General features: G+C 42.5%; 1 protein-coding gene across 7 annotated transcripts in view; it reads left to right on the forward strand.

Annotated features, from left to right (window-relative positions):
* Positions 1–24,553, forward strand: part of cobl (cordon-bleu WH2 repeat protein) — a 345,820-nt gene that overhangs the window by 305,261 nt on the left and 16,006 nt on the right. For all 7 annotated transcript variants that reach the window (XM_078236757.1, XM_078236727.1, XM_078236736.1 and 4 more), the window contains exons 9-12: positions 1,022–1,382; positions 4,315–4,403; positions 6,157–8,177; positions 8,292–8,411. In XM_078236757.1, the coding sequence (XP_078092883.1) occupies positions 1,022–1,382; positions 4,315–4,403; positions 6,157–8,177; positions 8,292–8,411 (2,591 nt within the window). The remainder of the gene's footprint in view (positions 1–1,021; positions 1,383–4,314; positions 4,404–6,156; positions 8,178–8,291; positions 8,412–24,553) is intronic.

Consider the following 24,553-nt stretch of genomic DNA (forward strand, 5'->3'; position numbering starts at 1 on the left):
TTTTCTCTGGAGCGTAGGAGGCTGAGGGGTGACCTTATAGAGGTCTGTAAAATAATGAGGGGCATGGACAAGGTAGATAGTCAATATCTTTTCCCAAAGGTAGGGAAGTCTAAAACTAGAGGGCATAGGTTTAAGGTGAGAGGGGAAAGATACTAAAGTGTCCAGAGGGGCGATTTTTTCACACAGAGGGTGGTGAGTGTCTGGAACAAGCTGCCAGAGGTAGTAGTCGAGGCAGGTACAATTTTATCTTTTTAAAAGCATTTAGATAGTTACATGGGTACGATGGGTATAGAGGGATTTGGGCCAAATGCGGGCAATTGGGATGAGTTTAGGGTTTTTTTAAAAAAAAGGGCGGCACGGACAAGTTGGGCCGAAGGGCCTGTTTCCATGCTGTAAACCTCTATGTCTCTATGACTCTGACATGCATTCATAATGTCGGGACAAAATATTAGATATTTTAGTAAATTAGTTCACATCACTCAGTTTTGAAACTTCTGACAATATTAGCCAATTTTCTGCACTGCAGAAAACATGATGAAATTATTATGACCATTATATCCCTTAAATGTTCATTACTGATTCCAAAGCTTTAATTGGAGCAAAACCTTGTCCGTCAAAGGAAAAACCTGCAACCAAAGCTGAATACCTTTGAAGATTTTTACCTTCTTACGTACATATATATATATATGTTATATCTCAAGTAGTATTTTGTATGTTCTGTCATAAATGTTCATGTTTATCTTGGCTATATTTCAAAACACAATAAATTTAATAACATGTTCTCGAAATAGTTTGCTTAATGTCTAAACACCAGTAATTTATTAGGTAAATGCTATAATTATGCTGCCTTTGTATAATCAGTAAAACTAAACTGTGTGGAATGAATTTTTCCCATGTTTACAATGCTTATATTCAATAGTTAATCAAGTGATTAGTAAAAATTGTCATTTAATGTACTTTCTAAACTAAGTATTTTAATTGTATTATTTTTTTTTATCTTCTGTCCTGGATTCTATATCAGCGGGGCTGGGATCAGAACAAGGTAGTGGAGTTGGTGATGATATAATGGAAATAGAATCTGGAGATAGAGAAGAGACTGCATCAGTAAGGAGTAGTGACAGTTTTCATCGGAGTTTCTCAGAATACACTGCAATATCAGAGGATGAACTGTTGAATGCTGATGACTCTGAGACTGTAAACTCCCAAGCTGATGTACCCTTCCCAGTCACCCTCACTGGCAGCCTCAATTTGAGAAACAAAATTGCTACAAAAGAGTTCCCCAGTGCCTCGAATAAGGTAAGTGGCACCGAAGAATATTCAGCATGGAGTAGTGAACAGTCTTCTGAAGAGGAATCAAATTCTGCTGGGAACTACACAATCAGGTATGAATTTCCATGTCAATGCCTACACCTTTTATACACATTGCAACATAAAATGGCTCAGCCTAAATTCACTCCACAGAGCAAGAACAACATTTTTTCTTATTAGCTATGTTTGGTATTCCATTAAGTCTAGACTTGGCAGAAGAGAAACAAAAGCAGGAAAGGTGTCGCCTAGTTTTCACTTCATGTATGATAAACAGTAAAATGATGTATTAATTGGATTTCCTTTTAACTTCAGTTAAGCTCACAGTGGTGCGATTTGCAGGATCACAAATATTTCACCAATAGTATTCTATTACACCCATTATTAGTATAATATTGATATCATGAGCATTTGAAACAACTGTTGAGTAACAAGGCAACCATTTGTATAACACTTGAACAGTCAAATATCTCTATCTTTTGGGTCAGTAATAGTTAAATGCACCAACGTCCAAAAACACTTTTATATTTTTGTTGGAGAGCAACCAAAGCATGTCTGTCCATATTAGATAAGAGAGCTTTTCAAAACAAGTGCAACCATCCCAATTTTGAAACACTAATCCACCATATCAAAAAATATCCAAACAAACTCGAACGGTAATTACAAACTAAAAACTCAGAATTTGGCTTTATTACTTTGTTACAGTAAATCCACTTTAATCAAAACATAACAGCTTTTTTAAAAAAAATGCATCTCCTGAAATATATCTAGCTGTAGTGTGTGTTTTGGCTTAGTTAGTAGCACTCTTGCTCTTGAGTCACAAGGTTGTAGGTGCACGATACACTCCTGGACTTGACCATTAAAGTCAACTCTAACACTCCAGTGAAGTACGAAGGAGATGTTGCAATGTTGGAAGTACTGTCTTTCAGATATATTCAGGCTATCAGGTGGATGTAAAAGATCCTACAACATTGTTTTGTGGAAAAGCAGAGAGTTACACTCGATGTCCTGGCAAATGGTTACACTTCAATAAACATCACAAAAGCAGGTCATCTGGTTATTATATTGCTGTTTGTGGGAACTTGTGGTGTGCAAATTGGCAACTGTATTTCCTACCACAGCGACTGCACTTGCAAAGTACTGTTAAGTGCTTTGGGACATCTGATAGTCATGAATGGCGCTGTATCATGCAAGTTACTTTTTAAAAGTATCTGCAAACTAAGAAATCCTATAAAATATGTTTCCATATTTAATTCCTTCATCATCACAAACTTTCATTTATATTTTTGACATGGATCATGTCACTGAGGAACCTCAATGATTTGAAATATTGATTAGTGACTTGCGTTTTGCAATCGGTACCTCACATTAAAGAATGTAAGGAAATACAAAATTTTGTAAAATGATTTGATTGGAGACAACTATGGGTCTGTCGCAATTGGAACAACAAATAATCATCATGCTGCCAGGTAGATTTTATGTGTAAAATGTACATATTATATACACAGCTTTGGTTCATTTTTTAAAAGATATTGGCCCATAGTTTCCGAGCTTCCCAGCATCGGAATTGGGGAGGTATCCCAAAGGTGCGCTGGGGAATCCTCCTAGGAAGTTCCCACATAAGGGTTTAAATGGAAATTATCCAAAAGGGGTAACTTTCCCCGGACAATTGCGCTGAACTGGGAACCATCTGACAAGGTGATTTAAACAATTAACTTTGGGTGGTTCAGCCAGTTTCACAATGAAACTTATTCTGAAAGAGTTAGAAGGAAAAAAAAGCTCTTCTAACTCCAGAGTAACTATTTTAAATACCCATACGGAGAGGACACACGACACACCCCAAACCACCCCCCTCCCCCCCAAAGGGGTCCCCACACCACCACCCATCCGCCCCAAACTGAGCAACCTCTAGCCTGCCCAGACACCCTACCTTCTGGCACAACTCCCAACACCTTACTGCGATCCTGACTCTCTTCCCTTCTCCTGCCCACTCCACAATTCTTCCCTGTTCTGACTCTGCCCTTCCAGGTCTCAACCATTCCAACTTACCCCAACCCCACTCCCAATCCAATTCTGAACCACTGGTCTGGGTCTGAACCCCCACCTGGGTCAGAATCCCCGCTCGTGCCATAAGAAGGGGTCGTGTCTTTTCTCTCTGTGATCCATTTGCTCCATGCCAATGCAGTGGGTGGCATGCTTCACTGCTCCTGTCTCACCCAGTCTGAGTGAGGACGGTCAGGCGAGACAGGGGCTTTGCAAGCTGAGCAGGGGTAAGACACTCCAGAATGGCAGTCTGCTGGTGATTGCCACTCCACGGAAGTTATGAGCCATTATATCAGGCATAACAGTTCCACCATCTCACTTTAATAATTGAGAGCAATGAAAGAACTGTGCAAGACAAAAGCATGCACATAACAAAGGTTTGCAAATATCTGAATTAGGACACTGTATTTGAATTAACATCCTTTCTTAAAATAAAACCATAAAATGTTGGAAGTACACAGCAGGGCAGATAGCATCTGTGGAGAAACAAACAGAGTTAATGTTTCAGGTTTATAATCTTTCATTAGAACTGAGAAATGTTAGAGGTGTAATATGAAAGTGAAAGCAGGGGTCGGGAAGAGGGGGGAACATGAAAAAGAACAAAAGGGAACTTTTGTGATTGGGTGGAAAACAAGAGAGATCAAATGACAAAAGTGTTGATGGGTCCAAGCTCAATTTCCGACTGTCCACAGCAGTGGGATTTTCCCATCCCGCTGCAGTGAATGGAGATTTGGCCTCTCACCAAAATCTCCGTCTTCGCTGCAGTGGGAGAGTGGCGTGAGTAGGCGATAAGATCGTGCCCAAGATATATCAAGAAGATATATGAATGACAGAATGAAGAATTGCTGCTGTCTGAAAGCAAAACATTCTTTTGTATTGTTCTCCTGAAGCAATCGTATACTTAAAGAAGTTACATTTGTGTTTCTAATCCTTAACTGTGCTCCTTCAATTTGAAACTGGCATAAGCACTGGATGTAGTTGGAAGTGGGAAGATGAGAGCTCCTTAGAAACCGAGATACATCGAACCTTGGCAGGATTACATTCAGAACTGGCGGGTAAGAATGTGAGCTTTGCTGGGCATTTTACATGAAATAATGATGAGTAAGAGTTTATTTTTCTACAAGAAATCCTATCTGTTACAAGATGTATTAAAAATACTTGCACTCATATTTTGTATGATACAGTTGCATTGGTGCATTACATTGCGTAATTGATGCTGTAGCGTTCATGCATCCACCTTGTAGTTTTTATTTACTTGCATATCCAAAATCAGAGGTTCTATTTTGATTGCAGCTCAGAATCAGCATTCTAAATCCCTGGAGTTTGTTTTCAATATACTGATGTAGTTACACAAGAAATTCTATGATGTCAGTGATGAAGGCAGTGGAGAAGCACAGCAGTGTGAGCCACTGACTCTTGCTTGGAGTGGGGGGTAGGCAGTAACGTCAGCCATATATTTCACTTCTGTGTAACCCCTGCAAATACAAACTAAGAGCTTGTCAACATCAGATCCAAATGAGATACTGTTATATTTCCCATAGTGGAGTACCTGCCAATACTATCTTGCAGGAAATAGGGCGTCACGGTAGCACAGTGGTTAGCATTGCTGTTTCACAGCGCCAGGGACCCGGGTTCGATTCCTGGCTTGGGTCACTGTCTGTGTGGAGTTTGCATGTTCTCCCCGTGTCTGCGTGGGTTACCTCCAGGTGCTCCAGTTTCCTCCCACATTCTGAAAGACCTGCTGGTTAGGTGCATTGACCCGAACAGGCACTGGACTGTGGCAACAAGGGGAATTTCACAGTAACTTCATTGCAGTGTTAATGTAAGCCTTACTTGTGACTAATAAATAAACTTTAACTTTACTATCCAACTGATCCAATCACCCCTCCAGCACCCTGTCCTCCCCCTCCCGCCCAATTGCTCACCCAACCCAATGCCCTTCTCCACGCAGGCCCAACCCCACAACCTGACCACCTATTGGTGCAGATCCAACCCGGTCCAAGCACCCCACCCCACCTTCCCCAAACATTCCTCCACCCACCTGAGGTCACCAAAGGAGCTCTGCAAGGGGTTTGGTCAAGGAGGACTCACACCGGCACGGTTCTCTGGTCCCTGATTTGATTTGATTCATTATTGTCACATGTATTAGTATACAGTGAAAAGTATGGTTTCTTGCACACTATACAGACAAAGCATACCGTTCATAGAGAAGGAAAGGAGATAGTGCAGAATGTAGTGTCACTGTCATAGCTTGCAGTGAATGGAGATTTGGCTGAACGCCAAATCCTCCATCCTCACTTGCAGCGGCAGTGGGGCGTGAACGGCCGGTAAGAGCGAGCCCTTAGAATTTCTTTGGGAAAAATCCATCCCACATTTCCACCATCTGCAGTATTCAGCTTTTTGGTAAGTATAGGTTTAGTTTCACTTTTGTAATTAGATTTCACATTTTGCTGAAGCAACGTAAAAGCTCTGACAAAGACAAGCTACAAGTTGAGTATGAATTTTCGAGCACTTCTTGGCTAATTCTTAACGTTCTCTCCCATTAGTGTAATACTCTAGATTAACTGGATTTATACCAAATCTTCTCTACCAACAAAATGTCAGTTATTTCTAAGCATTTTGTAAATCAAAGAGTTTTAAAACTACTTGTGTGATGAAAATGCAGCATAGCATATTATTTCTGAAATTGTGAGGGTGGGGGGGAAGTGGGGAGGGTAACATTAAGCAACCTTTGTTTGTACTGTGCTGTTTGCAACCAGGAACGTTTTAAAGACTTGTCAGCGGCTTTCAGTTATTTTTCTTTTGCAGCTGGGCAAGAATTGGCCTTCAAGAAATCTTCCACAGTGTTTGGCAGAACTACTGATGAACAGGAATCTGTCCCAGTGACAATCATTGATGAAGTATCGTCGGCTTGCCATGAGGAAACTGAAGAGAACATATTACTGGAAAAAGTACCCGAGACTGCAAAAGTAACAGAAATTCATGACACAGATAGGAATTGGCAAACAAACTCAAAAACAGTAACTGGAACTTTCGTAAGCAGCATTCGTGAGCAGTCACTGTCTGATATTTCATTTGATGCCAGCTGTACCGACATCCAGCAAGAGCCCATTAAAAAATCAATAGAAGGTTTACAAGGAGAGATTAAAAATGTCCAAGATGAGATCAAGTCAGGAAAGAACAAATTTGAAATGATTTTGCCTGCAACTGAACTGAAATATGGTATGCAGATTAAAGGGAATGGTAGGAAGGAAGTACACAACATTGCACCTGTGGAAGTCGAGCCAGTAACATCGGAAGCCAGGAACTGTGTGGAAATACTGAAGAACGTCCAAGCAGGACATCTGACGCAAGCTGAGAATTGTTCAGCAGCAAAGTGTACTCCAGAATATAAACATTCATCAGACAGGTGGCTAAACACTGCCAATAAAATTACCAATGAGTGTCTTCCAAAAATAGGCATGAAAACATTCACAGTCATTCCACCAAAACCAGTCGTAAAGTCAAAGGGAAGAGAAGGGTTGTCATTAACCACAGGTGCTATTAAGATTGATGACCTGGGCAATTTAATACATACAGAGACCAGTGAAAGAAAAAACAAAGAGACTTCAGCAAACAGTGCAGCCAGTGATAAAGAATCACTTTTAGGAAAAGCAAAGGCATTCTGGAATGTGAAAAGTATGGATAAGGATAATCTGCATTGTGCCAACTCAGTTACAAATATGGCAATAAATACAACTGGCGGCACAGCTGGTAGATTGCAGCTACAAGAGCCAGCAAAGCAGTTGACCAATATATCCCCCAAATTTGAAGAAGTTATTGCACAGACTACAGCTGTAAGTAGCAAGTCACTAAAAACCAACTCGCAAACCATTGAAGAAAAGCCATTTGCATCAGTTATGCCACTGAATGTAAAAAATGCAAGCATACCAGAAAATACCCATCCCAAAGCAGAGAGTAATTTTATCAAGCCCTGCAGAAGAACATCAAGCCAGTATGTTGCCTCAGCTATTTGCCGCTACACAGGCATGCAGTCAACAAAAACTATAGCCTGGAATGAACCTAATGCTCAGAGTAACACTGAATTTGAGAGTAAGTTTGAGGATAAACATAAATTCAGATCTGCTGACGAGGAGTCTTCTCTTAAGCCCTCACAAAAGAAATCCATAGAAGGCCAACTGAATGCAGAGTTTACACTCCCCTCCAACTGCAGCACAGAAAACGTTGGAAAAATCATTGAACATAAAGCAGCCAAATCTGTTTCAAAGCAGAATTGGTTAATTAAAGAAGTGTCAAATCAAACAAGCTCCTTTAATAAGGTTACTTCCCAATCACAACGTTCCCAGTTCATCATAAAGGAGACCTCTCCTACTAACAGGCAATGTCCCACTGCAAAGAGGCAGATTCGGCAAAGTACATTGCCTTCACCTTTTGTGAAAGATGTGAATTCCAGTGCCCCAAGTGCTCAATCAATTAACTCATCCACGACCTTTACATCCACTCCTTCTTCAACTGCATTCTCAGATTCTGTTAAAAATCATGCAACTGCTGTGGAACAGAGTGACCGCAACGCACATAATTTGTTTGCCTCAAATCTGCCAACAATGCCTGCAGTCTCTTCAGCTACTGAAACAGTATTTGCAGTAGAGTCAGAACCTTCACCTTCCTTTCATACAAATTGCTTCAACATCAAACCGAATACCAACATGTTTGGGCCTGTGAAGAAATTCAAGCCCATCATTCCGAAGCCAATACAGAAAGATGAGTGTTTACACAGTTCTCTAATGGAAGCTATCCAATCAGGGCAAAATAAAGAACGGCTTAGAAAGGTATAAATCTCCATTTGGTCGTATAGTTCTGATACAAAGATGTTTTTCATGATAAATCTAGCTACTGCAATATGTCACCTCTGATAAATGTTTTCTGTGCCTTATTTTTGCCAGATTTCTGATACCTTGATAAATGGTAACCTGAAAAAATCTTTATCTGCTGCACCAGAAAATGAACATTCTGCACTCTTGGCGTCAATTAGAGCCCACAGTGGAATTTCAAAACTGAAAAAGGTAGGAACTGTGTCAGTGATGTATATCGTTCTTATAAATTCAGAAAGAACATCATGAATATACCACCACTACCACTTTGCAAGCATCGATTTTCTTCCAGCTGAGAATGTTGCAAAATCTAGCATTTTCCTGTAAAATTGTTCAATACCAATAAAACTCTTGCCATTTCAGTAGTTAAAAAATGAAAGCTGGAGATCCAGGTATTTAGCCCTTTTTATTGAATTATATAAAAATGATCCTAGAGCATAGTCTTCTAGTGTTGAATTTGAAGTTATATCTTGTGCAATTGTCCTGTTATGTTTTGAAGCACTCCGGCACTTTGTGAAGATAGGAAAAATGAATGAAACAAATGACAGCCCTCCAATCCTCAACCCCTCACCACACCCATACACTCCCCATGTCAATGTATGCCCCCTCGCCCACATCCCCATGGTCCCTCATACCTTTCATGCCAACCTATGCCCCTCCACCCACCCCCATGGCCCTTCAAGCCCCTGAGCCAACTTAGTGCCAACTCATGCCAACCTATCCCCACATCTACCAGTCTTTTCCCTTGCAGCCTCCATATCCAGCGTGGGAAGACCTCCGGACCCATGCTCAGATTAAGTATAGTTCTTTATTGTCTTTTGATGATTTCACTATTTAAAATAAGTCTCATTGATAAGATCCTATTCAGTATAATTCATTCCCTCAAGTACTCATTTCCTTATAACAACAAGCATTTGTATTCATAGTCCCACTTCAAAGGCTTCATAAGCACATAAACTGTTGATCAATTGCAACCTCACCGGCACCCCACTGTGATAATGATAGGTTGTGAAATCAATCATGCAGCACTAACCCTGTAATGCTCACCCTCAGGCTTAGGTCAACAGAGTGAAATGACAAGCACCAATTATTTTTTAAACTGCACTCAGTTTTTTCAGATATTTTAAGTGCAGGAGATTCAAATTTCTTAGTAGCTTGACAGTTCCATTTAACAATTCCATTGAGCTTGAAAGCTTCAATATGTTTATTCACTTTTTACACATATTCGTGTCTAGCAGATCAAAGTAAGAAGTCTCACAACAAGGAGCAGTGCTCCGAAAGCTCATGATACCAATAAACTTGTTGGACTTTAACCTGGTGTCTACCCCAGTCCAACACTGGCATCTCCACATCATAGCAAATCAAACACAGAGGGAGTTACTGATTTTATTTATGGGAGAAAATATAATTTATCAGGTCAGGTATTAAGGGAAATCCCTGAAAAGCCATCAAAGGAAGCAATTTTTTGAATGTGTTGTCAAATGCTTGCGATAAAATATTGCAAATGACATGAAAACAAACTTAAAATGGATATTTTTGACACATTTTCTGTTTCCACCTCTGTGTTGAAATCAGTTTAGCAAACCTGGGATTCCCAATGTGAGAGCTCGATTTTAGAAGTAAAGAATATGCATTTATATAATGCCTTTCACAACCATGCAATGTTACAAAACACTTTGCCTCCAATCAAGTACTTTTAAAAATTAGTCAGTGAGATATTTTAGGTGATGAGGCCGCTGATTTTCACACAGCAAGGACCCACAAACAGAAGTTACATATTGACCATGAAGTAGGTTGAAGGATAAATATTGGCCAGAATTGGAGAAGCCCTCACCTCGTCTATGAACAATGTCACAAGTTATTTTATGTTAATCTGAGAGAATATATGGGGTCTTCTTGGTTTAACATCAACCCAAAAGACAGTCCTTTCAGCAGGCAGCACTCCACTATAGGACCACTGCAAACTTACACACCCAAGTCCTGCCGCACCATGATGTTATGAACAGCGGGGGAGGTGTAGGGTGGGCTGCCTGCCTGTAGCCCAATTGGGGCCCTTAAGTGGACAAATAATGTCTATCTAAGAGCTTCATCCTGCCACCGCTTGGATTTAGTGGGTGCATGGAGAGGTCTGTGCCCAACAGGGAGCCTAGCAGGTAAGTGAAACCTGGCGGATTTGAACCTGTGAGGGCTGCTGGCCAGTGAAAAGTTGAAGTTTGGGAGGGTGGGAGAGAGGTGCGGTGTATGGCCGCGTTGGTCTTCTGCCTCCCTTCCAGGTCCCAGGTGCCAATTGGAGCCCCTCAAGTAGTTTTCCCTCCTGATATCTATCCTCCCTTCCTATCCTGATGAACATGAACATGCTTCCTGCTCCACCGACCACCGCCGCCCCCCCCCGCCCCCCCGGACATATCTGGAAGTCTGGGTCCTTCGCTGAATGCCTCCTCCTCCCTGCAGTTCAAGCAGAGGCCACCACTGCTCAGCTCTCTGAGGCAGGACCCCTACAGGAGACGGGTGGAAGTCTCCCCTCATTATAATTAAGCCCCTTCAGCCAAAAAATTACAACCGGACAAGTATGACAACCGGAGGCAGGCTCACTCCCAACATTCAATGTGGGATTCGGGAAGCCAAACTGCAAGGTACAATCCATCCCACAATAGGGCTTGATTTTAAGGCCCCTCATCGGGCATGTTTTTGACATTAGGTCACATAATATGACAGGTGGCTAGCGCACTGCTATCCTGTCCACCCCTGTGACCCAGTCCAGATAAATTGGTAGGTGGGCAGGTGTTGAAGTCAGCAACCCAGTCCCCATTCTGAAAAAATGATTAATGGGCGGTTGAGCTTCTTAACAAGCCAGTTCGCCCTAATATTACCCTGCCCAAGCCATACAGTTGGCGTGCGCAGGCAGATGGAAGTAACAAGGCATTTTTTTGTACCCAACTGGTTAAAAGGCAGGAAGGAAGGGGAGGGGTACATCCTTTGGGCAGTATCCTATGCACGTCGGGGGCAACCCCCCTTCAAGAAGTTACACTACCCATTGTCATGTCCCGCCTGGCCACCAAAGCCTGCCCACCACCCCCTCACATCCTTCCCCAGGCATCTCGAATCCTCCCCATCCGGAGCCCAGACTTACCTCTTACATTCAGACGCCATGTCCTCCTCACCCTGGGGTCTATTGCATCCCAGCAGCCCACCACTGAATAATAGTGCTGCTGGCACTGCTAGAGCTGTAAGCCAATCAGATTAGCTGGCAGCTCTCGAGCACAGGACTCCCTCCCATTGAGGGTCGGACGCCCCACATTGATTCCTTAATGTCAGTCAGCATGGGATTTCACTGCGGGGTGGCCTTGTTTGATGTCGGTCAGTTTGTGACTGACATTCATTCTGGGAGACTGAGCGGTACCCCAATGCATAATTCAGTGCAATGAGTTCAAATCTGCCAATGGCAGATGAGGGAATTTAAACTCATCAAATAAATCCAGAATAAAATGCTCGGCTCAGTAATGAAGACCATTAAAGTACTGTTTACTCATTAAAAAAACCATCTGATTCAGAGGAGCAAATATATCACCCTTACCCAGTCTGATCAACGTAGAACTTGAGCCACAGCAATATGGTTGATTCTTAACTGTCTTCTGAAATAGTCTAATTTTACCAAACCATGACAGAAAAGTTGAAATAGAATAAAACCGACCAGGACACCCGGCATCAACCTAAGCAGCAGAATTGTTTTCAACCACAATCTGTAACTTCATGGCCTGGCATATACTTCAATCTATTATTGTCATCAAGCCGAAGGATCAACCCTGGTTCAATTAAGAGTGCAGGGGCAGAGGCAGACTTACACTTTTGGGGGCGCATTCTCTGCCTCCTCCATGATGTCACACCCTATACACCCAACTCCCCCACCCCGTGATGTCAAGCCCCACCCATGGTGATGTCAAACCCACTCCAAGTGATATCAACCCCTGCCCCCAAATGACACCATTGCCCTCCTGACCACACCCACCCTCAGCTCACACAATGCAAGCCACAAAAAAATGCAGAAAAGTACACAGATCACTGCTTCGGTGATTTTTAATTGATGGAAGCAAGCCCATAATTGATGAATTCAAATCAATAATGCAAGCCGCAGGAATGCGAAAAAGTACAAATACGCAAAGCACTATAGACAGCAGTTTGACTGTGGCAATGACATGTCTCAGCACCTTGAGAAGTGTAAGAACACTTCTTTTCAAACTGAGCCAATAACGCAGAATCAATTCTTCCCGATGATTTACATCTTTGAATGAACACACACATAGCCTTAATATGACTTTTGGAAGTTTCATGATCAGCAAGATGTCTTCCAGCATTTCTCCAGTTGAAGTACCTATTGATTAATGATTGTTTCCCTTTACTGGAGTCAGGGAATAATTTGCAAATATAACAGTAGACTGCCTTAGAGGTTTCTGAAAAAAAGTCAACATATTTCTCCTTTCTGTCATGCCATTTCTCTTCACCCTCAGAAAATAGGACTCGTGAAGACTTTTAAACTACTTTTCCTAGAACTAGGCCACATTTGGAATATTACATACAATTCTGGTTGCCAGACTTCCAGAAGAATGTGGAGGCTTTGGAGAGTGTACAGAAAAGGTTTACCGGGATGTTCCCTGGTTTGGAGAATATCAGCTGTGAGGAGAGATTGGACAAACTTGGTTTGTTTTCACTTGAACGTCAGAGACTGAAGGGCAATCTGATAAAATTTACAAAATTATGAATGGCATGGGTAGAATGGATAGTTGGAGTCTTTTTCCCAGGGTAGAAATGTCAATTATTAGAGGGCATAAATTTAAGGTAAAAGGGGGAAAGTTTAAAGGAGATGCGAGAGGCAAATTTTTTACACAGAGGGTGGTAAGTGCCTGGAATGCACTGCCGGAGGAGGTGGTAGAAGGTACAATAGCAACGTTTAAGAGGCATCATGACAAATACATGAATAGGCAGGAAATAGAGGGATACGGATCACGTAGAGGCAAAAGGTCTTCAGTTTAGAAAGATGCAATGTGTCTTGGTGGACCATAGGGCCTGTTGCTGTGTTGTACTGTTCTTTGTTTCTTTGTAAGTACATACCTTAAAAACCCACACTGAAGGTAACAGAGAAATCATCTGGAAATGAACGCATCCTTCACAAAGTGACCACTATAAAATAATTGTGACGAAGGAAAGCTGAGAGAAAAAAGTAAACATACACATAGATTCATATAAAATGTCAAATAGAGCTGTGACAAGTTAAAGAAAGAACAATGAAGAAATTACAAAGTTTCATTAGATGAGTTGTTAGAAGATAAAATAAGTTGTGCAAAAACAATTGCCAAGGTTGAGGATGAAATTCAGAAGGAACAAAAATCGAAGTAACATCAAAATTCTCAGGAAACTTAATTGTAATATCAAATTCAAAGGAATTGGATGGGGAGTATAATTGCAAATCTTATTCCCATAAAAAATACCACTATTTAAAATGTTGGTACAACATTGTGACAAAGAATTGTATTAGGTTGTGAAAACTTTGGATCAGTGGGTGTTTTGGGTCACCACTGAGTCTGAAGGCTGTGACATTAAAACCTATTCCAGGACATGGGAACAGAATTAAGACTTGCTTTGCTCTCTTTTGCTGTCCTGCAGCAGATGTCACTTGAGGTTTTGCAATACTAAATAAATATCCATCTTGCTTGACTTACAACGACTTCCTGTGTCAAGCCACTTTAAGATTTCTACCATCCTATTGTTTGAGTTAGATTATTTGTATTATCTAATACTGCAATATGGTGATGTAAGGTAAGCATTCAGTCTACTGTTGTTTTTTTCAACAATATCGCATAGGGTGAACTTTTATTAATACTTCTGACGGTTCAGCATTCATAATTCACAACTATGCAGGTCCTCTAAGGTGTTGATAATATATGATGCAAGCTCTGAGTATCTACTCCCCATAAAATCAAGCACAAAAATCCTTGGGCCTACAATAGGCCCCAAATAAGGAGTCAAAAGCCAGAGCTTCAGGAGTAAGCATGCTAACTGTGCACTCGATTCATTATGCCCTGGATTTTATTTAACTGGATGGTCCTTAACAATGTTCTAGATGTACAGTACCCATTTGGAATGGATGCTGAAAGGGAGGTGCTTATTAACTGCCTGATATAAAATAGGCAACCATAAGCTCTCCTTATGTTTCCTGTATGGTGTCAGGAACTAAGCTTCAAAAGTATTTCACGAGATGTAAAGCACTTTGGGATGTCCTGTGGTTATGAAAGACCATACATAAATGCAAGTCTTTCTTGTTGCTTTTTCACTGGTTGCTGGCTTTCAATAATATGACCGATTGCAACATATTATGAGACCAGCTGGAGCAGCAATAAGTTATGTTAATGAACAGACTGCATAATGACAAGTTTCCATATACAGAGCAATGGAGCAGAACCAGTGCTGCTTTTGAGCCAATTAATCAATCTCAATGTATCAGGAAAACTGTACTTACGTCTTCTCAAAGTTTACATCAAGTCAACTAGCTTCTTCCTAACATGTATTAAAGACCACTGGATCCTGCGCACAGCATTAACTCTGTTGGCTATCTGCTGCTAAGATATTGTAACCCATTTTTGAGTGAAGTGTCGTATAACGGTCAACAGTTCTTCCCCTAAACTTCTTGAAGTACTACCTCTATCTCAGTCACCTAATTTTTCTCATGCTATCATTGCAGTGCTACAGGAAAGAAAAGTCCTGACCTGCTTTCCCCTATACAGGTGTGCAGGTTTAAATAAGAAGGTCCTGGGGGGCGATTGCAGCATAGCGAGCCGGGAGACTCAAGTTGGGGCCGTGTAGCGGGCTTCCTGCTGGGCGCATGGCCTCCGCGGATCTCCGACCGCCGGGTTTCTGGCGCCATCAGCTCCGCACTAGAAATCAGAAATTATTTAAATTGTGATTTAAATATAATTAGTGGACCCGGGACTGAGGCCTCCAGCCCCGCTAGCTTTCCCCCCACCAGCCGCCAGGAGTGTTTCACTCCAGTGGGGTTTACAATAGCTCCCCATTAACGGGGACCTGGCAGCCCGACTCCACTGGAGTGAAAACATTGAGGCCCCCAGGAGGCTGAGGTAAGGGGGGGGGTGCTTCCTGGGCATTGCCAGCTTGGCAGTGCCAGCCTGGTCCCCCGGCACTGCCCAAGAGGCAAAGTGCCAATGCCCAAGGGATACTTTGGCACTGTCCACCAGACATCAGGCAGTGACACGGTGGCAGGGCTAGAGCCTCTGCGGGGAGGGGAGCGTGGGGGGGTGGGAAGGAGATCGGTGGGGGTTGGGGGGGCCTAGCTGACACTCTGCACTCAGCGGTGACAGGGGGAGGGATCGGGGCTGACCATTGGGGTGGGTTGGTGGGAGACGGCCTGCTGGGGGTGTTGGGACTGCAGGAGGTGGTGGGGGGGCGGAATCGGAGTGCATGGGGGTGGGGGGTGAAATCGAGGCGGGCCGGCGGGTGGGGGGATCGGGGCATGAGGGGTCGCACGGCCAGCAATGGAGGGTTGCAGGGCTGGCCAGCGATCAGCAGGCCGGCAGTGTGGGGCTGCGCAAGCACCGACCTCCGCTATGACTGATCGACAGTGGCCCGCTCAGCGTTATACTGCCGGCCTCTCCAGCAGGAGTAGATCCCAACCCTGGATTTTTAATGAGATTCACGTTAGGGCACTCTGCAGTGCACAAAGTGTGGGAGATTCATTTTGAAAATCCCACTGAAAAAACCAGCAGGATTTACTCTAGTTTTTACACAAATTCAGCACTTAGAATCTTTTTGGTAGAATCCCACCCCCTGCGTTTACACGCCATTCCTAGAGCCTATTTTAATTTGAGGGCAAGACTTAAAGCTGTGAGGGCTGAAGTGGGCAGTAAACTTTCTCTGGGTGAGCATTCATCCTGTGCCTGAATTCAGGCAAGTGAAAATTGCGAATGATGGGAAGTCATTAAATGCACTGGAACAACCCTCCCACTCTCAAACTATTTAACAGCATCACCCACAATATTTCAATATTTCCTTCCAGAGTTTGGTGGGGATGGGGTGGCAGTGGTTACATTTTTCTCCAGTAGCAGTTTCAGGCAGGAAAAGTCCCCTTGGTCCTTCAAGCCCAACTAGCCACAGACTTCCCTTGATAATAGTGCCAAACCTCCATTTCCTGTTTCAAGCCCCTTAAGTTTTCCTGTGTCATCGCCCATGCCAGTAATCTATTTCACATACTTCTCACTGCCGTCATGAAAAAAAAATCTTCATCTCCTGATTTGTTTTGGCTTTAATTTGTAAATATAATCTCAAACACTTGCTGTACGTGGCACTTGAGCATATAAGCTATGGCGACTCTTCAGTACAGCACTGGAGGAGCACTAAATTGTTGGAGTTGTCTTTTTTCAGATGAGACTGCCTCTTAAGGTTGCATTAAAATTACCCATGGATATTGGGGAAGTTCTGTCTTTGCAACATCTTCTCTGCATGATGATCTCTTGTGCTTCATTATTGACTGTGCGGATGACAGATAGGATATGCACCTATTAAAACAACAAGATTGGGAATTAAGTGGAATAAGGAAATTTGCTAAATGAATTTCAGTAGCAGCTATACCTAAACAGTGCTTTGTTAACAGTATGTAAAATGGAGACAAATATCTGACAAAAATTGTGGAGAAGGTATCTTCCAAAGTCTGGAGCTTCAGTCATTTTATTGACAGTATGAGCTGGTATCACCTGCCGTCAAGCCAAGGGATTTGGAGATGAAAATTAACGTGAGATTTGAAGACATTAACAGTGTCATTTATGAATCCCGAAATAAGATCAACACAGAAAAGAACTTGCGTTCAAAACACCTCCTTTTCTCCGCCATACTAGAAGGAATTGAAAGAACCTTGTGCTGTGAAGAAACACAGATCATGTTTCTGAGCAGATTGCTGCCAAAACTTTGATCAAATGTGACAGGGTAATGACAGGGAAAAGCAACAGATGTACAAACAATAGAATCAGCAAATCTGAAATAAACGTAATAAAAGATGAAGTATTCCACTTTTTAATTGGGAAGTTTACAAACCAGAATATAAATGTTAAAATTTAAGTGTATTGTCATCTGATAAAAAGTAAAGCTATTCGTCTTCAACGGAATAGTATCAGGTCTTCAAAAGTGGATATTATCATGTCTGACCTCACAAGTCTTTGCAAAAATAAGAATGTTGTTATATCAAGAAAGTTACCTTATTTTGCTCAATATGCCACTGAAACATATCACATTTAGTAGGTTAGGACGTTGAATAAAATCTGAAATCAGCATGAAAGTCAGATAAGTAAGTGCAAAAAAGACAGTATCGAAAAAATATTGCACAAGTGGAAAGGGATTAAATGATTAACTTAAATGTCATGACTGTTTATATGCGTATGTATTAATGGAGGCGTTTATAACGTCATGTGCATCAAGGGCAGTTGTAATCACAAAAGTTCAGACGAGTTGGATTGCTAAATTCAAGCTTGTACCGGTGCAATAGAAACAGTTAAATCAGGGATTTCTTTTTACCTATGTAAGACTATCAAAGGTGCATTTTATAAATTATGCTCTCTCCAACTCAGCACACATCAGGAATTTGGAGGGGGAGGTCTTTGAGTTCCATAGGATTTTCTAACCATTTAAAATTAATTGGTGCTTTCATGACAGCAAAATGTCAACATGTTGCTGTGGGACTAGAGTCATACTAGCGTAAGCATGGCAGATTTCTGTCACTAAAGGACATTGGTGAACTCGTGGGGGTTTTTAAGCAGTTATGTGGTCGCCTTTACTGATGCAGATATTTTAAATTGAATTCAAGTTCTCATGCTGCCATGGTAATTTGAATTTGCATTCTCTGGAATTTAAGTACAGGTTTACATATTACTAATATAATGAAATACACACTACACTATTATACCTGTCAATGTCCTCCAATATGAAATAAATATCTTGATTTTCAATTCTTCAAAGATGCAATTTTTTCATGTCCTTGCAAGTCCCACCTACTGCACCCACCTCATGGTTCTAACGTGAGGTTTCACTTGTCAATAGTCTTGGCCTTAGTATATCTTTTGATCTCAAATAAAACTTTAACAACACCTCCATTACCAAAGCCTTCAAGAAAGTTAAGATTTTTCATATGTCAAATTCTTTTTCTCCTTTGAAATTGTAATTCTTCAACACAATGGGGGCGATTTTACCTTTTTTTTTCTAAGTGCTGGGCGGATTTGAAACTGGGAGAGTTTCAGATCCGTCTTTTGGGCGTGTTTTCAGGCCCCCCCCTACGCACCCTGTCTGTATAATTCTGAGCAAGTCCTTTGCTCGATGCAGAAGCCTGTGGGCAGGGCTTAACACACCCGAAACCCTGCAGTGGGAGGGAGTGCACATGTGCAGGTCTCTGATGCTACACATGCGCATTAGCAGTAGCAGGGGCCTGACAGAAAAGAGAGAGCTGTCAGGCCCTACTAATGCAGGCTGCCTGAAGCAGCTCCACCCCCCCCTGCAATCACGGGGGCCCACAGCCCAAGATGCAGCTCCCACCGACCTCCCACACGTCACCCAGACCGATCATGGAATCCCCCTCCCCCACCGATTGCAGACCCGCCGCCCTCCCCCCACTGATCAGGGGCCCACTGCCCTCCCCCCACCGATCCCTCTAGGGTGGCAGTGGGCCCCTTTTCCCTCCCTGCCCCCAACCGATCACTGCAGAGTGGCAGCAGGCCCCATCTCCCTCCCTTCCCCCCACCGATCCCTGCAGAGTGGCAGCGAGGTGGGCATTACCCAGGTGCCAGGGTGGCACTGCCAGTCTGGCACTGCCCAAGGGGCAACCCCCCCTTTGCCCTCGGCCTCCCCGGAGGGCCTCAATGACCTCTGGTTCCATTGGCGAGGCCAATTCGACAGCTCCCTGTTCATGGAGAGCATGTCTATTCCTCGCCGGTGAGAACCTTTCCCGGAGAGGTCATAAAGTGGGGTGGGTCCGGACAATTGAGCGCCGGGCTCGCTAAGCAGATATAAAACAGCAATATAATAAATTTCCACATATTAACCTGCCTCTCGCCCATTTCGGAAATTCGGTGCTCGTAAAATGGCACTGGCCGCGAAAACCGGCACCAAATGCGCTATGCACTTTATGCCCAACTTTACCACTGCGTTGCCCCCATTTTCAGACGTAACGCGATAGTAAAATCGTCTCCATTATGTTTGTGTCAAGTTCTGTTTCTTAATTAAACTTATAACCCAGGTAAACAATTCAAATATACTAACTGGTGTGCTAAAAATAGTGCACTAATGAGTTTCAGTCTTTTGAAAGTCTAACTCTGTCAAAAGATTTACTGCTTCCAAACTCGGCCAAGCTCTTCCACTCTGAACAAGATGTAAGAAAACTTTCATCAGATGATAGGTTGATTGGTTGGGTGAGTGATTTGAGGTGGCACTGCATCTTCCCACAAATCCTGACAGTTCTTAAACTGACAATGTGTCATGCAGTTTGCAGACTGAGCCCTGTAATTTTATATTAAATCCTGCAGCCTGTGCAGTTTCTTTCCTCAGAAGATTTGAGTAATCATATACTTTGCCTTCTGATAGACAATCCTTTTATCTCTAACTTCACTCAATTTGATTTTTCTTCACCAAAACCTACTTCCAAATGATTGTCCCTTTTGTTGGCATTGTCACTGTGCTGAAATCGGGATAGACTGTGTTGTTTTCTACTATAACTCATTATTTCCTCAGGTTTGAAAATTATGTAATTCCTTAATCTTCCTTTCCCCCTGCAGTCTAATAGAACAGTCACTTGGCAGTACAAAACTTGAACGTTACTGAAAAGAGAGTGTTGCCAAAGCTCTTCGTCTTAGACTTATCAGGACAAACTCAAGAATGCCAAATTTCAAGTGATCATAGCAATTTACGCTACAGGTGTAAGAGGTGCTGATTGGTTTGCAAGATTACTCCTCCGCAAACAGAAGGAATATTTAACCCTTTTACAAATTATCTGGGAAGTTGGAGAGCCTACAGTTTCCCATTTCTTCCTCCGTGGCAACACCTCAGCCAATCAGTGTCAACTTGCATTTGTCCTGATGTATGCAAGATGAAAAGCTTCTGCAACATGTCTCTCTTTTAGAACATAGAACATAGAACATTACAGCGCAGAACAGGCCCTTCGGCCCACGATGTTGCACCGACCAGTTAAAAAAAAACTGTGACCCTCCAACCTAAACCAATTTCTTTTCGTCCATGAACCTATCTACGGATCTCTTAAACGCCCCCAAACTAGGCGCATTTACTACTGATGCTGGCAGGGCATTCCAATCCCTCACCACCCTCTGGGTAAAGAACCTACCCCTGACATCGGTTCTATAACTACCCCCCCTCAATTTAAAGCCATGCCCCCTCGTGCTGGATTTCTCCATCAGAGGAAAAAGGCTATCACTATCCACCCTATCTAAACCTCTAATCATCTTATATGTTTCAATAAGATCCCCTCTTAGCCGCCGCCTTTCCAGCGAAAACAATCCCAAATCCCTCAGCCTCTCCTCATAGGATCTCCCCTCCATACCAGGCAACATCCTGGTAAACCTCCTCTGCACCCTCTCCAAAGCCTCCACATCCTTCCTGTAATGTGGGGACCAGAACTGCACACAGTACTCCAAGTGCGGCCGCACCAGAGTTGTGTACAGTTGCAACATAACGCTACGACTCCTAAATTCAATCCCCCTACCAATAAACGCCAAGACACCATATGCCTTCTTAACAACCTTATCTACTTGATTCCCAACTTTCAGGGATCTATGCACACATACACCTAGATCCCTCTGCTCCTCCACACTATTCAAAGTCCTCCCGTTAGCCCTATACTCAACACATCTGTTATTCCTACCAAAGTGAATTACCTCACACTTCTCCGCATTAAACTCCATCCACCACCTCTCGGCCCAACTTTGCAACCTGTCTAAGTCTTCCTGCAAACTACGACACCCTTCCTCACTGTCTACCACACCACCGACTTTGGTGTCATCAGCAAATTTGCTAATCCACCCAACTATACCCTCATCCAGATCATTAATAAATATTACAAACAGCAGTGGCCCCAAAACAGATCCCTGAGGTACACCACTTGTAACCGCACTCCATGATGAATATTTACTATCAACCACCACCCTCTGTTTCCTATCCGCTAGCCAATTCCTGATCCAATTTCCTAGATCACCCCCAATCCCATACATCTGCATTTTCTGCAGAAGCCTACCATGATGAACCTTATCAAACGCCTTACTAAAATCCATATATACCACGTCCACTGCCTTGCCCCCATCCACCTCCTTGGTCACTTTCTCAAAAAACTCAATAAGGTTAGTAAGGCACGACCTACCTGCCACAAAACCATGCTGACTATCACCTATCAATTCATTACTCTCCAAATAACTATAAATCCTATCCCTTATAATTTTTTCCAACATCTTGCCGACAACAGAAGTGAGACTCACCGGTCTATAATTCCCGGGGAAGTCTCTGTTCCCCTTCTTAAACAATGGGACAACATTCGCTAACCTCCAATCTTCTGGTACTATACCAGAGGCCAACGACGACCTGAAGATCAGAGCCAGAGGCTCTGCAATCACTTCTCTTGCCTCCCAGAGAATCCTTGGATAAATCCCATCCGGACCAGGGGATTTATCTATTTTCAGACCCTCCAGAATATCCTGCACATCCTCCTTATCAACTGTAATACTGTCTATTCTACTCCCTTGCAACCCAGTGTCCTCCTCAGCTATATTCATGTCCCCTTGCGTGAACACCGAAGAGAAATATTGGTTCAATGCTTCACCAATCTCCTCCGGTTCCACACATAACTTCCCTCTGCCATCTATAACTGGCCCTAAACTTGCCCTAACCAACCTTCTGTTCTTGACATACCTATAGAACGCCTTAGGATTCTCTTTAACCCTATCCGCCAAAGTCTTCTCATGTCCCCTTTTAGCCCTTCTAAGCTCGCTCTTCAACTCCCTCTTAGCCAATCTAAAGCTTTCTAGTGCACTACCCGAGTGCTCACGTCTCATCCGAACATAAGCCTCCTTTTTCTTTTTAACCAACAAAGAAACTTTTTTGGTGCACCACGGTTCCCTAGCCCTACCAATTCCTCCTTGCCTGACAGCAATAACCCAGAGGATTTTAAAATCTAAGCTTGATGACACTTTATGACTAGGTCACGATGTACCTAGTCATCTATCTTTTCAACCTCGCTCGTGTCTTGCAGTGTGGATCCGGAGTTACACTTGCAGCTTTTTATTAAAAAGGCAGAATGTATCGCTGATAAACCCAACTTATATTTCTACTTCCTGTGCTCACCTGCAATCATTGATCTTGTTGAAGTGGAAACTTTTCCTGCTTCTTGACTGTGAAAGATAGACTCTACAAAATTTGTTTCGTCAATATAACAAGCATTTATTTACGAATAACTGCATGAAGTACATGGCTGAAACTTGGGGTCAGAGAGCAGTTGATACAGCTGCTGATTCTTCCACAAGTCTGCAATTACACAGAGAAACAGTTCAGTATTTATACATAATCATTATTAGTTTTTGTGACCAGAGCATATTCAGGAATTCGATTAGTAATAGAATTGTGAGCAATATCATTAATCAGGTTTTAACTTGCTGACCGACCAGAACTCTTTGTCTCATTATTCATAACCTTATCTTGTCCTTTGATGGAACAGAAGAAGGTCGGTGACTCCTTCCTCCCTGACCCTATCTTGTTTTATTTACTCATACAGCCTTATTAACTCTTACAGGGGTCTGGCATTTTGAAATAGCTTGGTCAGCGTTCTTGCATTATACCAGAGAGTTGACCAATTTTCCCAGCATGCTGCTGCTTAGTTCGTACAATTCCACAATCTCTTGTTACTAACATTGTTTTGATGACACAAATTTGTGCTTTCCTTGCCTCTGCCAAACCTTTCATTTTTTTTTGCTCTGCGTACAATCATCTGCGGCAGAACTGCGGACGCAATGCAGTCCAATTTCACCATCCTGTGGTCAAATGTTAACCGCGCATTCCCAACGGCAGAACAGGAAATAAGAGCCACTTCTGCTCTCTCGCGCTTTACTGGTTTCCTCACAATTACAATTAAATTCTGAAGTGCCAGTGAGTCTCCCATGCACCATCACATGGCAGAGGACACTTTTAAGTAGTGAAACCTGGCGTCAGCTGACAATGCAGCAGGCATGGGTGGGCTGTAAAGGAATCTCCTAGTCAAACAGGGAGGCTCCGCATCATAGCCACAACTTTCCTGCCAATTCCATTGCCATTGACACAAAGCTTATTCAGAGCACAAAGGTTGCACAAGAGGTTTTCAAATTTTAATTTCTCTTGTAAATATTTTTTGTGGCCCAATGGGGAATCAGGGCCAGGTGCTTGACTAAATACATCGACATTGTTTAAATGAACCAGCCAGGAGAAAACATGTGCTGCTGACCTTCAGCCAATGAGTGTGCAGTCTCATCTGACCTCTTAAGCAGTCACTTTGCCAATCTGACTCGCCTCAGTAATCTGCTCAAATTCTTTTGAGAGGTGATGAAACAGTTTGGAGAGTTATTCACTATGCATAAATTATTTTGGTTTTCAGAACCAGCACACGATAATATTATACACATGAGAATTTGTTTTAGGATTAAGGATTGTGAAATTAATAAAATGAGTACGTGGATTTGAAAAGTGACTGGGCGATAGGAATTGCAAGGATGAGAGATGTGAAAAGGAATTCTGCCTGCAGGCAATGATAAATGAAGTTCCACCAGGTTTTCTTTTGGGTCTCTTGTTCACATTATTTATAAATTACTTGGCAGAAAATAGTTGCGTTTTTAAGTTGCTAGTTTTTGAAAATGATGTGATTGGATGACAAGAGAAATAAACAGCATTAAAAGTTATCTCAATCAGTTAAGCAGTTAAGGAATAGGAGATACATTTTAATGAGAAATAAATTCACATGGAACAAGAAATACGCACATACGTACACAACAAAAGACTGTCCATTAGCAAAGTTGAAAAAAGGGGGGAAAATGTTGTGCTTTTTGATCATTCATAATGTCCAAATGCTGATGACACTTGAAGCAAATTTTCCTTATCTCTGTCTTTTCCCTTATGAAAGGAATTATCCCCTCAGCATCTACAAGTCCTCTCAGATTCCTCACGTGCAGTTGATGTGTGGCCATGCACTGAGCATCATATGGCAGCAGTCTTGATGCGTTCTTGCTGCATCAGTCATTTGTTCCTGTCATTTTTGAGAAGAGTCCAAG

The sequence above is a fragment of the Mustelus asterias genome, chromosome 2, assembly GCF_964213995.1.
Source record: "Mustelus asterias chromosome 2, sMusAst1.hap1.1, whole genome shotgun sequence".
Classification (NCBI taxonomy): Eukaryota; Metazoa; Chordata; class Chondrichthyes; order Carcharhiniformes; family Triakidae; genus Mustelus; species Mustelus asterias.